Source organism: Trachurus trachurus (genome assembly GCF_905171665.1).
Source record: "Trachurus trachurus genome assembly, chromosome: 17".
Taxonomy (NCBI): Eukaryota; Metazoa; Chordata; class Actinopteri; order Carangiformes; family Carangidae; genus Trachurus; species Trachurus trachurus.
In genome coordinates this window covers 28625081-28640651 of record NC_139900.1, presented here as the reverse complement: position 1 = coordinate 28640651, position 15571 = coordinate 28625081, and the positions used below count along the sequence as shown (strand labels likewise).

Sequence of the window (15571 nt, the reverse complement as noted above, 5' to 3'; positions counted from 1 at the left end):
CTACATTTGAAACAGGAGCTGATCCAAGGATAAGTAAAGATTTTAAATAGGTCTGCCTGTACACTGCAGATATAACTCCAGCTCTATGTTTACTGGCTTCAGTTTTGATCTGATCTTTATTTTTACACGGGGTTGTTTGTTTTTCCTGTGGGGCAATCAGTGTGTAATTTATTGGACTAATGGTAAAACACCGTGTTGATTAGTCTCTAATCAAACTAATACAGAGAGTGAGTCTCGTCTCCCTGTTGGAATATGTAATAGCCTCATCCCGCGCGCACAGGTGTCTACTCTCTGCAGCCTCTCCATGTAACTCCGCGTGGAATGAAACTCACACTCCCCCACTATTGTTCCACACAAAGAGCATTTCCACTTTCCAGCATCATGTTCTGGCTACATACCAGCAATACCTCTGCAGCATGAATGACAGGCAGCCGTCAGCAGGACGGACGGCTCGCACGTTCACACTTCCAGCGTTTTCACCGCTCGTTCTGCGCTTCTGTAGCGAAGTTTGTCATTGACGACCATGCTTTACAGCGGACTGTTCAGGAATATAACGTGAGAGTGCGTTTGTGTGTGCAAATGTGTGTGTGTGTGTGTGTGTGTGTGTGTGTGTATGTGAGAGAGAGTGTGTGTGTCTGATTTCTCACTGGAAGTTGGAAAGGTTTATGCACAAACTCATCTCCATCAAAGGTCGGGAACACTTGGAGGTGAAGAGAGGGGAGAGGGAGCATGGCGGAGGAAAACATCGACGATCCGTTTCCAGAGCTGAGAGAGGTGGAGAATAAGATCGGGAGGAAAACACCGGAGAGTCTTCTGATTTGGATGAAGGATGCTGCGGACTGCGGGGACGGCTGGAGGTCTGATGTGGGGGACGGTGAAGACCCCGGCTCTGTCCTCAGCTCTGATGGCTTCTCTGACAAGATCAGCAGCTTAAAACAAGAGATGGTAAATACTTCTAATTGTCTTCAGCTGATTTCTCATTTACTAGTACAGATTCGTGTTCGCATAGGCTTCAAAATAGTTTTCCCCACAGTTCAAAACCTGTGCATCTTGTTTCAGCAATCACCGCTGTGTTTACTGAGACATATCAGAATGTATGCAGCCACTTCACCTGCTCATTTTTTGTGCCTGCTGACAGCCACTGTCACCTGCTCTCAATGACCTCCATTCATTAGTCACATACTAACTGGATTCCTGTGCTGCTTCTCCACCACTATTGCTCCTCCCATCATTCCTCTCATGTCTTTCTCTCATGTGTTGTAGTGAGATGAGCGCACACAAGTAGGGGTGTTGTTTCGGGAGGTCCCTGACACCTAAGGACCTATGATGGGTGGTCACGTTAGGGAGGAATTTGTGGTGATGCCGATGAAGAAGAAGTACCAGAGTCCTGTATGTCTTATGCTGAAGGAGTTTATTTAGGCTCGGCCAAGGAGAACAGAAGAGTCGTCATGCGTGAGGCCACCTCAATTCTAAGGGTCAAACAGTAACGCTCAGATTCTTACTAGAAATGGACTGAGATAGCAAAGGGGAGATGTGTTAACATCCAATTGGCTATAGTGCATAAACATGAAGATAAGCATTCACACCAGCTAGGAAATGAGAGAGAAACAATAGTTTCTCTCCCCCCGCAAAGTGTCATCCAGTGACAGAGAGCGTTATCATCTGACTCTACAGCTGTGTCTGCAACCAGCCAGAGAGTGAGACTGAAGTCGCCAAAGAGCGACCATGGCCTTGGCATGTTCCTCAGAGAGAAAATAGGGCAGATAACTGCCCCAGCAGTAATCTAACAGAAAGTCACCATAACACAGAGGGATTGACCATTATCTACACAAACTATCTATAGGGAAGTGAAATTATTCTCTAACAATAGGTGCTGCAGGGAAAGCATAAACTTGCATCTTAGCTCAGGCCTAAAAACTAATACCATGCACATACAGTACACCTCAGTTAACTCTCTGTGCTGTTCATACAGAGGTGGCTGCGTTCTGCAGATGTGAGGATTCTCCGCCAGCTGGTGGCCGTGCACGAGGGGATCGAAGCCATGCGTTGGCTGATGGAGGAGCGTGGAGCCTTAGTCAGCAGAGGCAGCAGCTTGACAGGCAGCCTGAGCAGCCTGGTCACTGTGGAGGAGCACGGGCCCTCAGGCAGCCCCTTCAGGTAAGAGATGGAGAGATCAGACTGTCAGGTGTACTGGAGCCTGTTCTCTGCACTTATCACAGTCATAAATGTACATACAGGCCTATAAATGACAAATTAATTTTAAACTCAACCAAAACATTTTAATCTCTCATTAAGAATCACCATATTCGACATATTCACTGTTCTGAACAATGAGTTTATGTGAATTTATAGGATTGTACAAACATGTAAGAAAAAGTAGACAAGTAAAACTCTTGTACCTGAGCTGAGAATTTCCAAACATCTTTTTCAAACGTCCACAAAATAAATGTTTCCAGATTTTAAGAGAAGTTTTCCTGTCACATGTCAGAAAGAAAGTTTATACTTCTATTACCAGTCCCACATTTTGTTAGTTTCCCAAGTTGGGTGCATTAGCTGATGCTGCATCCTGAGGACTGAGTTTCCCAAATAATAAATAAGTGAATTTATACTTCACTGCCGCACTTTGTGGGTTAACCTGTGATTATGACTTTAAAGTAAAAACCCAAAGAAGTTTTTGGCTGAATCATGCTGGATGTAAAGCATCATTTGGTTTTAGGGCACATACTGTGCTCCACATGTGGCTCAATATTTCTAGTTTTTCCGATACAGGGGAAGCCCAAGTCCAACCTGCCCTCACACTGATGACGGTGACTCAGACCACAAGAGCTACTTTGACGTGCTGAGCCCTGAGTTTACTGAAGCAAGACCTCCCAGTCCTTCCAACTCCAAGTTCGAAGCCAGTGGTTCCACACATGACACTTATGATCCAGCAGCGCCCAATCCTGCCAATGATTTGGTTAGTGCCAGTTTACGAAAGTCACAACCACAGGACTTGGACATAGATCCTCTGAAAGACATGAAAGCTGGCACCATCAAAAGAGCTCTGCTCAGATCGACCAGGTCAAGAAAAAAAGTGGATCCTGGTAGTTTTACTACCCCCCAAGAGTTGAGGGAGACACATACAGAGCACAGTCTGCCTCAGGAGAGCGTCAAAGCCTCGCAGAGCAAGACAATGGAGGAGGAGGAGGAGGAGGAGGAGGAGGAGGAGGAGGAGGAGGAGGAGGAGGAGGAGAGCACACCTAGTGAAAAGTTGTTGCTGGGGTACGATGCTCAGTGGTGCTGGGTGGAGTCGCAGGATGATGTGACATTTTTATGATCTCCTTAAGCACAAGTGAAGCTCCTTCACCTCAACAGTTACTGTAGCTGACAGTAATGCAGTGGGATTTAAAATGCACTTTGATATTTAGTGTGTCTCATTTGAATAAGAATGATGCTTAAAGATGTACTTTGTAACTCTGTTGAACTGTTAAATCTGTCAGTAATTTTGTTTACACTGTTTCAATTGTGTTTTTTTCCCCCATTATCAATGTGAATTCCAAACCACCTAAATTACAAATGAAATTATGAATATTGTAGCTTTTTAAAATAAATTATAGAAGCCTCTCGCCTGAAAATGTTCTAGACACTGGGGGTTTGATTTTCATTATAACATCTTGGACATTGATTAAGCACCTCTCTATTCATTTTATTAATATATAAAAAATGCAATTATTGATAAGGCAAGCAGAGTAGATAATTTCACATGCTTATTTTTTCTTATAGCCTATTGTCCAGTCTTGTTAAAATCTTCCAGACATAGGATGATGCATCGACATACAGTGAGGCTTTAAGATGATGTTGTTCAGCTTCAGTTGTTTTGCAATGATGAATGATCAGTTTAGTTTATTACAACTTTTTTTATAATAAAAAAAATAACTTTTGAGATGTTCTCACTCATTTCTCAATCCAAAAAGTGTGAATGTGTTGAATGATTTATATTATATTATATTATATTATATTATATTATATTATATTATATTGTATTGTATTGTATTGTATTGTATTGTATCATATTATATTATATTATATTATATTATATTATATTATATTATATTATATACTTTTGTGTAATATTCAAACACAACTGTTTATTTTACATGTCGATGTGCGATGTTGATATTTCGGACGGACCCCAAAGGCAACACCGACGTCCCTCCTTGCGTCATGTGTTTTGTGCCTGAATCAGGAAGTGTTCCGCACGCAAAATGGTTAGCGACAGGTTAGTGTGACATTACAGGTGGGTAAAGGACGATGTAATGGTTCAGACAGTCGGAGGGGAAACATGGAAGTTTGTTTTCTACGCAGTCTCCTCTTCGTCGTCCTGTCGGCTGTGACATTAGGAGACGGTAAGTGTTTTCCGGCCGAAAGAGAGAGGTCAGAGAGAGTTAGCATGTTTGCTAACTCTGACGGCTTGTTAGTTCGCTGATGGCAGGTGCATAAAGCACCGTCCGCTTCTGTACAATGGCTTCACGCTACTTTCACTGTCCTAAGCACATTGTTGGATAACGTTAGATATTTTTGTCAGTCATCCGCTGACAGTTTGATATGAAGGTGACACCGAGCTGTTAGTTGGTTATTTATCGTAGTCAAAGTTGACTGTTTTTGCTTGGTATTCAGCAGCGTTTAGCCCCTTTTTTTTTTTTTTTTAACTCCATTATTATCGCAATGTGGTTTGAATTGCTATCCGTCAAACATTGAAAACCTTGTCCCGTACAGATGGACAGGTGACGTTTGTATCAGAGCTGTCGTCCAAACCAGCTCAGAAGTTGTCCAAGTACGGCTGGTACGCCAACGTGAGGCTGCAGCGGTTTCACATACCAGAGGAGACCGCTGTGGCACGCTGGCTCTTCTCTGTCACCAAGGGCCACAACTTCCACTGTGGACAGCACAACGTCACCATGTGAGACACTGAGTCATTTATCACGGAGAGATCCCCCTCCATCCACTGCTCTTCATCCTAACCTCTTCTTCTCTCCATCTCTCTATGTCAGCCATATTCGATGGGGTGCTCCTCCTGTCATTAACCCGACTGGTTCAGTGTTTCCTAATGCAACATTATGGATCCCCAGTCTGTCCCTGACACTGCCGGTCACATCACACAGCTCCACAACCTTTAACCTCTCCAACCCTGCTCCTGGTGATTGGTACATTGCTGCCCACCTGCCTGAAGATGACGGGCGCATAGAGCAGAAGGTAACCTGGATAGAGCTGTGTACAGTATTAGATTTTCTGTGCTTGTTCGTCTGCCCTGGTTCCTTTCATTATAATGCTGCAAAATCAGATGCCAAGTATGCTCTACTTATTATTTTCCCTCCAACCTGTTCCACCAGAGCAGGATTGTTTCTTATGTTAAGTAGCTAAACCACATTCTTTTGTTTATTTTTTTCTCAGCCTCTACTCATGTTGTAGAATTGCAGCAGGATGGTTTTAAAAATTATTATTATAATATATATACTAATGTCACGCCATGAAAGAAAGTTTCTTTTTGTTTGATTAGATCTCTTTATACTATATTGTGTTTGCCTTAGTTCAGTAATGTCTTACTGTATATGTGACTCATTTCAAAATGTGTCATTCACAAGTGCTGCATGAATATGAATGAATAATGCTATAGAAACAGAGTTTGTCTGACTGATGTTTATATACAATACAAATATTGGTATGAACTAAATTTGTCTTTTTTTTTTTCATCTGTCAGGGTTTTCCGTCCTGCTCCTATTTCTTCCAGCCTCAGTTATCAATCAGGAGAGCGGTGGACACACCCACTTTACAGCAGGGCACAGTCCTCCAACAGACTGCAGCCCCCGACAGACCTGCACGCCTTAAGTAAATAGTGCCAGTGTGTGTGTGTGTGTGTGTGTGTGGTTTATTGTATTGTTATTATGATTGTATACGGCACAGCTAATTTATCTGTGCATGTTTTAGGTTGTATGTTCCAGAGTTTGCCTCCTCTCTGTCCGTCTCCGTGGCGGACTGTTCATCAGGGGAAGGAGCAGAAAGTGGAAACTGTTCACTGATCCTCAGACTGGGCTCCTCCTCTCTGCAGCATGGCCCAGTAACGGTGAACTGCTCAGGGACCGGCTGCTCCGCGGTGCTCTCCAACCCACCTTGGGACACCTGGTTACGGGTTACTGTTGAGAGCAGCCAGGACAACCGTACTGTAACCTTTAGTGTCATCTCAAACTACACAAGTGAGCACAGAGAGACACGCATCTCAAAACTTCAGCTTGACATACTGTATTTCTGCTTTACTTGATTTTCTTATCTTCATTTGTGGGTGTTTGTTTCAGTTGGATGTAAGCCACAGAGTGTAGGCCTTAAAGTCGATGATGACATGAACAAGCTCCGTGGCAACAGCAGCCGTACCAACTCGACATCGACAAGCAACGGCTCACTAGGCGCAGACGTGGTCGCCTTTAACGAGTCGGCGTCGCTGTTAACGCCGCTGTCGGCGTCGGCGTGTGTGTGGAGCGTCCCTGTCCTCTACGAGGAGGTGGACGTCCTGTCCCTCCGATACACTCCGGTCAACGGGCCCAACGTCAGCGTCACAAACACACACCCCACCCTGCTCACCTACCCCCTGCACACACAGGCCACCGGTGGTACCCTCAATCTACAGCTCACACTCAACACCGTGAGTACCGCACAACACCACACACACACACACACAAACTCGGTATTCTCAGTGAGCTTATTGGATTTGAAGCAGCGTGTGTGTCTGTGCTGTTCAACTGTAACGTGTGTGTGTGTGTTTGTTTTGTGGGTGTGTGTTGTAGACTAATGTAACCCTGGGGAACGGCAGCAGTGTTGTGGCCTGTTTCACTCAGTGGGCTCCAGTCCTCGGTCTCAACCACTCTCAGCCCTGTCGCACAGGTATAGATGTACAGTATGCATTCAACTCACCAAAAAGATCAGTATGTTAACCAATCAGATGAATCATTATGTCATGATGTCTGCAGATTTGTTTGGAGGATATGGAGTCCGTGTGAACGTCAGCGTTCCCAAGGCTGTGGTCAGGCTACCGTTCCCTCAGTCAACAACATGGTACCTCACCCTGCAGCTCACATGCAACAGGTAACACACTCGCATGCATGTTGTATTTGTGTACTTGCAAATCTTTTTGAATATTATCTTGCCCCCATCTCTGTTGCTGCGTCCCACTCTTAACGATATACACATTTATTAAACACATGTTATAATTTCTGATTTAGACTAATGTAAGGGTTTTATGTTTTATGTATTTGTAGGTGTATGAAATGTGGGAATGCATGTAAATGTACTGTATGTAATATGGTCAAGGATACACTTTTCCTTTTTCCTGACTGGCTGTATGTATGGAATGGTGAAAACAATTTTCCTGTAAAGGACATATCTATCTATCTATCTATCTATCTATCTATCTATCTATCTATCTATCTATCTATCTATCTATCTATCTATCTATCTATCTATCTATCTATCTATCTATCTATCTATCTATCTATCTATCTAACTATCTATCTATCTAACGTGTAGTGCGTCTACAACATGTTTCATGATTACAAATCTACATTTAAAGTGTCAGTCTATATTTTTACCTGTAAATTTTAGCTTGTCTTTGAGTCAGAGGATGTATCGGCTTATCTGGGTGTGGTATCAGTCCACTGGGGTTGATGTCATATATCAGTCTTTTCTGTGCATCTTTAAAATGTAAATGTGTGTTGTTTCTTGCAGCAGTGACTGTGGTAACGTGTCAGTGGTGTCTGTGGTCCCAGAGGTGTCTGTCAGTGCCTGTATAGAGGACTGTGGGACGTATGGTGAATGTAGACTACTGAGATCCTACAGCTACCTGTACAGTGCCTGTGTCTGCAAGGCTGGTGAGACACACACACACGCACGCACGCACGCACGCACGCACGCACGCACGCACGCACGCACGCACACACACACACACACACACACACACACACACAGAGGAATGATGAATTAATCTATTAATCTAAAATGATGAGTGTCCTCACTGTGTCCTATCTTGCACTGATTTCTGTGCAGGCTGGAGTGGTTGGGGCTGCACTGATGACTCCACAGCTCTGTCCTACAGTCACCAGTTGACAGCCACTCTCTTGCTCACCATCAGTAATCTGTTCTTCCTGCCTGCCATCGTGGTGGCCATCAGGCGCTGCTACATCACAGAGGCATCCGTCTACCTCTTCACAATGTTCTTCTCCACGGTAAGAAACTCTAAATGCAAACACGTGGGCTGAATTTTTTATTTTTATTTTAGGCATTGTAACAGTTCGTCGTGAGTGTCGTGGTGTGAGCAGGGAAAAAAAGGAATGTGCACAAAAATACCTTACTTGGGACTTCACTGTTGCCCTTTTATTGAGCCGAACACCACGTTTTATCATACATGACAAAGAAGCGGTCTCACTTTACTCACTGTTAGGCTAGCTGAGTTGGGAATCAAGGAAAATGGGGAAAAACGGCAGCTCAGTAATGGCGTGCACTCATCGCGTACTCGTCTTCTCAACTGACCAAAACAAAGGGGCGCGACGCTCAGTGACGTCCTGGCGCTGTTACGTTTACGTTGTTAAAGGAACATTACAACTGTTACAGCATGTAATGTTGTGTAACAGGCAGGTTCCTGAAATCCAAAGCTACAAACTGCTCCAAGTTTAAACACATTGTAGCTAAAGTTTAGCAAGTGTTTGCTCCTGTCATCACACTTTTACTGAGTAATGTGACCTGAGGACTCAAAACACTGATCTAATTTAATACAATAGCATATTGCTGTGGTATATGAATACCAAACCAGTAATTTTGATATTGATAATGATGAACTAAAAGTACTGCAAAACCATAATTTATCACATCTCTCGATGTATGCTTGAGAAAACATTGTCTACAGTGGAAAGTGAAAGTGCATTTCATGTATGAATATGTCTTAAAATATTAGATCTCCATCCAAGTTAAAATAACCAACACCACAATCTAAACAATGACATTACTGTATTATAGCACACCATTGCTGTGAGTTTTTTTTTTTTTTTTTTACTGTGATTGAAAACAATTAAACAGACTGAGTTTGCTGTTCACAAGAAAACATCTGCTGATGTTAAACAGGCCTCACAATCAACAGAGCTCAGACGTCAAGCTAAAGGCTTAAAGGAGTTATTGGAGTGCAGCTGGTTAAAGGGATAGTTCACCCAAAATTGAGGGCTGGGAGAAGTTTCAGAGTCCTCCGTGGCTTCTCTGAGTTACAGGGGGTCTCGGCGTAGCAGTGCATGTCCATATAACGGTTGCTAATGGATACCAACTGTCTTTGTAACAAAAAGACACACCAAAAAGCTTGAAATATAGACTTATTTAATTTTTTTCGGGACAATTTCGCATTTCGGGGCTTCAATACAAGACGGACATTACATACGAGCAGCATGGAGGTATTTGGATGTTTCTTGGTGTGTCTTTTTGTTACGAAGACAGTTTGTATCCATTTGCAACCGTTATATGGACATGCACTGCTATGCCGAGACCCCCTGTAACTCAGAGAAGCCACAGAGGACTTCTGAAGCCCTTAGTCCACATGAGGGTGAGTAGATAATGAGTGACATTTCAATTTTGGGTGAACTATCCCTTTAATATCTCCATAAATCATGGTGCATAGTTGCATGGACGATGGTGTCTAAAGCTGCTGCTCTCAAAAAAAGGCATGACTCATTAAGGTTTTAAACTTAATTCTGAGTTTGAATGACAGAAATCGTTCAGATTTTAATGAGTGCAACAGGGAACCATATATTATGTAACAAAACAGCTTGATTATTAAGATCCCAAATAACATGGATTAAAACTGTTTAAGAACAAGAATTAACTTTAGATAGCCCTAGTTCAATACAATGTGACAAGGTTTTATAGCCTGTATATAAGGCCTGGGGTCGGGCCAAATCTAACCCTGCAGCAGGACAATGACCCTAAACATCAAAGTACATGTGCTACAGAATAACAGCCTGGAGTCAGAGCCCACCACTTAATCCACCTGAGATGATGTGAAATGACCTGAAGAGATCCGCTCACATCAGACGTCCTGAGATTAATTCTGAGCTGAAGCAGCTCTGTAGGGATACAAAATACCTCAGAGTGTTTTAGAGATCAGCTGACCAGCAGCTACTGGGATAGCCTGTTGAAAGTTATTGAGGATGTCTGACCAGTTTATAAACGCAATGGTTCACTTACTCTGTCTTCCAGCATTTTAAATGTTTGAGGCTGTGTTCAACAAAGACATGAAAGATTGTAATTATTGGGGGGTTGTGTGCTGAAGCACATTGTGTTTGCCTGTAGTAGTGACTTGGATGCAGGACAGATGTCCTGTTATTTATAGAGCTGTTAGGCATGGCCACTGATGTTTGATATCTCAAAACATTATCTCACAACAAAGTGCACACAAGCTTAACGCATTTATGATAAATGTTAAAGGTTATAGCTACAACTTTTTCATTAAAACGATTCATTTTTCAAAAATAATGCATCCACAGAAGGTCTAGAGGAATGCAGGATAAAAGTATTAATTTTACTGAAAAAAAAAGGATATTGTAGAAATAATTGTTTTATAAATTTTGACGGGTCCAAAATATTTTACATCTGCTGACATTGGCAACGTGGACAGGAAATTATCCCTGCACCAACAGCATTATTACATTGATGTGACATGACGCGGAGATCGTGCTGTGCTAACTAATGGTCAGCTGGTACTGTCAACAGGGTATTGCACAAAAGTAGAATAAAGAAATCCAGGATAACTGAGCAAGCGCGGCTTGACCTAGTCTGGTCGGAGCATCTTGGCTTAATTGGTTGCACTAATTGGTTGCACTAACGCCGAGCCAGGCTGAGGAGCAGCGGCTTGGTCGAGCCAGGTGTAACTTATTCTCTCGTCAGTAGACCACAGAGATTGATCACAGATTCACCGATGAGAGGACAGGTGTGGCTACTTTCCTCCAATCAACAGGAACTTAGTGCTGACGTCAGGTGACTCCTCTTGAAAAAAAAAAAAAAGCACCACTGTCTTAAAGCTCAGAGAGAGCGCAGCGGACAACTGCGGACTCATTGAATAATCCAAAACTATAATCACAGCTCAAGTTCCTTGTCCCAGTTGTGCACTTTGCCTAATAAATGATGAGCAGTGGAAGTTGATTCATTGCCCAAATTCCTTATAATCTTAAGTACATAACAAGTAATACAAGTTCATACAGAAAAAATGGCCAAAAGTTCAACAGGTGAAAATGAATTACCGGTAAATATAAAAACATTAAGCAGTCTGCTGCTTCAATAAATTGCTGATAACAATGTTCACATGAGGTGTATAAATTATTTGGAAGGTGGTTGCTCACAGTCACTCAATTTTATTCTCATTTTCTTACCTCAACCAATATTTAGGCCAATATATTAACATTTTATTAAAAAAAAAAAAAAAAAAAAATCTATATGCCATTTTTGCTACATTGCTTTTTATGAGAAGCCAGTGATGTATAGATAATAGTGGTCATAAAATATCATAGATGGACACAGATTTGTAAATGTATTTAGTTTGTTTAGAAATCAGGCCAATATGTACATAAGAACATGGAATAACTGTATGAAACACATTGATTTCTGATCAGAGTGACTGCTGACTTGACAGATAAAGACAACAGAATCAACTTAGCCTGGCTGTTAGCCTGGTCTGGAGCAGGCTAGCTGCAGAGAATAAATCACCATAGTAACTTGACCAGGATAAAGGTAGCTAGCTTTTGAACAACCGACTTGAGGCTAAATTCAGCCAGGATAACCAACATATCCCGGCTTAATCCCTTATCTAGGTTTTGTGCAATACCGCTACGTTAGCTTAGCTTTAGCTACTAGCTGAGCGTTAGCTTAGCTTTGGCATGCCTGAAGGTTGGAGCGAGATCGGGCGAGTGTGAGTGCGACACCTACTGACTGGGAGGAATTAAAGTTGTAGCTAACACCTTTAAGTTGTGTAATGAACTTAAAAACAACTGGGTATTATGTGTGTGTGTGTTTTGTATGTAACTATGAGGAAGTAGAGCGTGCAAAAATGTGAGATAGATTTATGTGATGACTGATTATTCTCCACCATGTCTTTCTTTATTTAAATTTGTATTCCTAGTTCTACCATGCATGTGACCAGCCGGGTGGAGCCGTGCTGTGTATAATGGACTACGACACACTACAGTACTGTGACTTCCTGGGCTCTGTGTGTGCCATCTGGGTCACCATCCTGTGCATGGCTCGCATCAGAGACACATTCAAATATGTACGACTCTTACAAATGTATCATTATATGAAACTTTATGCTCCAAGATTACTTTGATGTTGTGTTTGTTTCTGAATACTCTTGTGTGTGTGTATGTGTGTGTGTGTAGACTCTGTTTATGCTCGGGGCTCTGCTGATCGCCATGTCAATGCAACTGGACCGCAAAGGCCTGTGGAACCTGCTGGGCCCTGTCCTCTGTGCACTGCTCATCATGGTCACTACATGGGTAAGATACTGTGAGACAAAGAATCTGTTGCTGATAAAGACAATAGTTTACATTGAGCCAGTCACATACTGGTACCATCTTTTGTTTTTTCGTTTTATTTGTTTATTTCAGTCAATACATGTCATTAAAAGAGAAGTAACAAACCAAAGAGAGAAAAAACAACAACAAAAACATCGATCAGAGTAAACAATAAGTAAACAGAAAAAGAAAATTTGGACCGAAAAGGCATAGGCTGAAGCATAGCTTATTACGCCTACCCTGTTACAACTCAAGTTCATTTAAAAATTTTAAAATGTACAATTTGTTATTTATTAATAGAAGAAATAAGCAATCACAAAAGAGTGAAAAGAGAGAAGCTGCTTGATTTGATTTCCCTTTCTTCTTCCTTTCCTTTCCCTTCCTTCTTCTTCTCCTTTCCCTTCTTCCTCCCCTACTTCCTTCCTCCTCAAAAAAGAAAAAAGACAATCAAACATACAGAACAAAACCTTGCTAAACCTGGTTCTGTTCTGTTGACAGGTGTACCGAGGTGTACGGCGTCGACATTGTTACCCGCCTTCTTGGCAACGCTGGGTGCTCTATCTGATGCCCGGGGCGCTCTGCGCTCTCATCGGGGTGTGCTTGTACATTTTCGCCGAGACCGAGGACAACTACTACTACATCCACTCGCTGTGGCACATGCTGGTGGCCAGCTGCGTGGTGTTCCTGCTGCCACCAAGGGAGAAGGACAGGGAGGCGCTGGGCTGGAGCAGGGGCTGGACGTGGAGCCTGAGCTGGAGACCCCGGGTCTGTGGCTACACTCTCTGTGAGAGCAGCAAGGATGAACTCTACACTGTCACGTAGTGGGAGAGGAGATGCTGTAAGGAGGCAAAGTGATTTGACATTGACAGACACACATAAGAGAAATTTTACAATGTCTTTAATTTTCTGACTCCTCAGTTTTTGAATATCTTGAAAAACATATTTTAAAATCAAATTGAAACCTATATTCTCATAGGTCTATGGTTTTCATACACACATGCACTTCAAGTGTGAAACTGTTCCTGTATTTGGATTTAAAAAGATCTTAAAATCTTTAATGAAAAACACATTCATTTCCACACATCCTGAAATACACACACACACACACACACACACACACACACACACACACACACACACACACACACACACACACACACACACACACACACACACACACACACACACACAGACTCCACTTTAACCCAAATCGAACCTGCTGAAACCTCCATGGTGGCTTTTGCACCAGCTTAGGTATAAACATCAGAACCTTCAGGTAGCAGACCGCCTGACCTTTGACCTCATGACCAGTAGTTTGTACATATTGTGTATGTACATAATAGAGTAGATAATGAATGTTCAAAGTATTTATAAGGAATAGCACTTTGAGGACTATTTAAATCTTTTCTATACAGTCTATCATTCACTTTACTGATCAAATATGCTATATTTATAGTTGATGTAAACTCTTCTCACTCTTGCATCCTCCTCAAGTCTTTTTGAAATAGTTTCACAAAACCTGTCTCTATCATGTGGTCTTCATTCGCTACCTTCCTATCTTCAGACTAGATCACTTCAAGACACTGAATACGAATAGTCTCAAATATTTAATAGTCACCATTTAAAAAGTAACTCCACTATATACTGTAAACTGCTTTTTTGCCAAAGTCTAATCAACCCCATTACTGATGCCTTCCCTTTGTGTCACCACCAGCTGCTCAGTGTCCCTCCATGTTGTGTCTGTTGCATCAGATTCCACTGAGGTGCAGTGATTTGTAACCCAGGGTTCCTCCTGACTCCTGTAAACAAATCTGTGTCTTTAAATACTGCACAGCAGGAGGTTAAGTTGGAGCACAGACGTACATGCAGCTTGTATTGAAACTGCATGACTCCGTGTCCTGTCCTCTGCTGTGTTGACAGCCTTTGTGTGTTTATTCTCTCCCTAAAACCTTAATCTTATTTTTTACCAGCATTCATTCTAAAGCACTTTTGTGACTGGAAAGCTTATTCCACAATGTAATGTACATAGCCCATTGTGTATGAATGGGCACTTGATGAATGTATATTCAAATAACTGTGTCCAGTGCCTCCTCTATGTACTGTATGTGTTTTTTCCTCCATTTCCATATTTAATTTGGTCTCAGACCGACTTTATGTTTTGTCTGTTTTCACTGTTTCTTCTCCACTGTGATATTTGCACATGTTTCAAGTTGAACGCCTCAGAACTGTCACACTTATATAGCCTTCCTTTCATGGCTCAAAACATTGTTTTTCTCATGTGTGTGAGGGTGTACATCATTTTATGTTGTCATATTTAAGCAGGTGTATCAAAAAGGCAGTCTACCACTTAAACATACAGTAGCTCTCATAGTGTGTAAGGATGAACAAATGTAATTCTCCATGTAAAATGTGATTTTACTACCTTGTACTGGACAATTACTTTCAAATCAGTTAAAAATCCAAACAGCATTTAGTCCACCAAAAATAAATCTTTTGTATAATGACAAATGTTACATGATTTATTTTTTCATGGGTCTAGTCTCATACTGTTTTTCTTTCCTCAGGCGCACACAGACTCTCCTAGTGAGAGTGGATTGGGGAATAAAGGGAAGCAGATTATCATAATCCTTAGAAATGTTGAAAGTGCATGTGATGAAATGCACATTTCTGTGTATGCGCATGTTTTTATTTGCCCGTGTTCCTATTTACAGCTTACAGTACCTCCATTAGTGGATTTATTGGTCGTAGCTGACAGACCAGTGCTGCAGATCACTTCATCATCCCAGTGTTTTGGTGCAGCTGGCGTGTGAGAAGACTGAAGGCTGTGTCATGAATCTAAAATCTTGTTTGATGGGTGGGTGCACCAGCAATTTAGTAATGTCTGGATGAAACCAGCGGAGGTAGAGATGTGCTCATTTTAAGTCTAGCTTCAAAAATGTGTGACCCTACACATCCCATAATCCAACTTCTATTCAGTCACATTTTTCATTACTCTGATTTTTCTG

The 15571-nt window shown here is 42.0% G+C and overlaps 2 protein-coding genes across 2 annotated transcripts; both read left to right on the top strand.

Annotated features, from left to right (window-relative positions):
* Positions 1-384: 384 nt before the first annotated feature.
* LOC311000623 (leucine rich adaptor protein 1-like) lies at positions 385-4252 on the top strand (the record flags this gene model as incomplete). Its single annotated transcript, XM_083991363.1, has 4 exons — positions 385-945; positions 1973-2157; positions 2770-2956; positions 4226-4252. Exons 1-4 carry the CDS (start codon positions 730-732, stop codon positions 4250-4252), a joined length of 615 nt encoding a protein of 204 aa, XP_083847489.1. The 5' UTR covers positions 385-729.
* pgap6 (post-glycosylphosphatidylinositol attachment to proteins 6) lies at positions 4225-14974 on the top strand. The gene is made up of 13 exons (XM_083991037.1): positions 4225-4385; positions 4756-4939; positions 5031-5232; positions 5738-5865; positions 5965-6230; positions 6330-6673; positions 6816-6912; positions 6999-7113; positions 7753-7895; positions 8071-8249; positions 12176-12322; positions 12432-12548; positions 13065-14974. Exons 1-13 carry the CDS (start codon positions 4322-4324, stop codon positions 13386-13388), a joined length of 2310 nt encoding a protein of 769 aa, XP_083847163.1. The 5' UTR covers positions 4225-4321; the 3' UTR covers positions 13389-14974.
* The last annotated feature ends 597 nt before the right edge of the window (positions 14975-15571 follow it).

Excerpts from the sequence above, each read along its gene's own strand:
- pgap6 (XM_083991037.1), top strand. The coding sequence starts at position 4,322 with ATGGAAGTTTGTTTTCTACGCAGTCTCCTCTTCGTCGTCCTGTCGGCT. Across the intron at positions 4,386-4,755 it reads GGCTGTGACATTAGGAGACG|ATGGACAGGTGACGTTTGTA; the intron begins GTAAGTGTTTTC and ends TGTCCCGTACAG. Across the intron at positions 7,896-8,070 it reads TGCCTGTGTCTGCAAGGCTG|GCTGGAGTGGTTGGGGCTGC; the intron begins GTGAGACACACA and ends ATTTCTGTGCAG.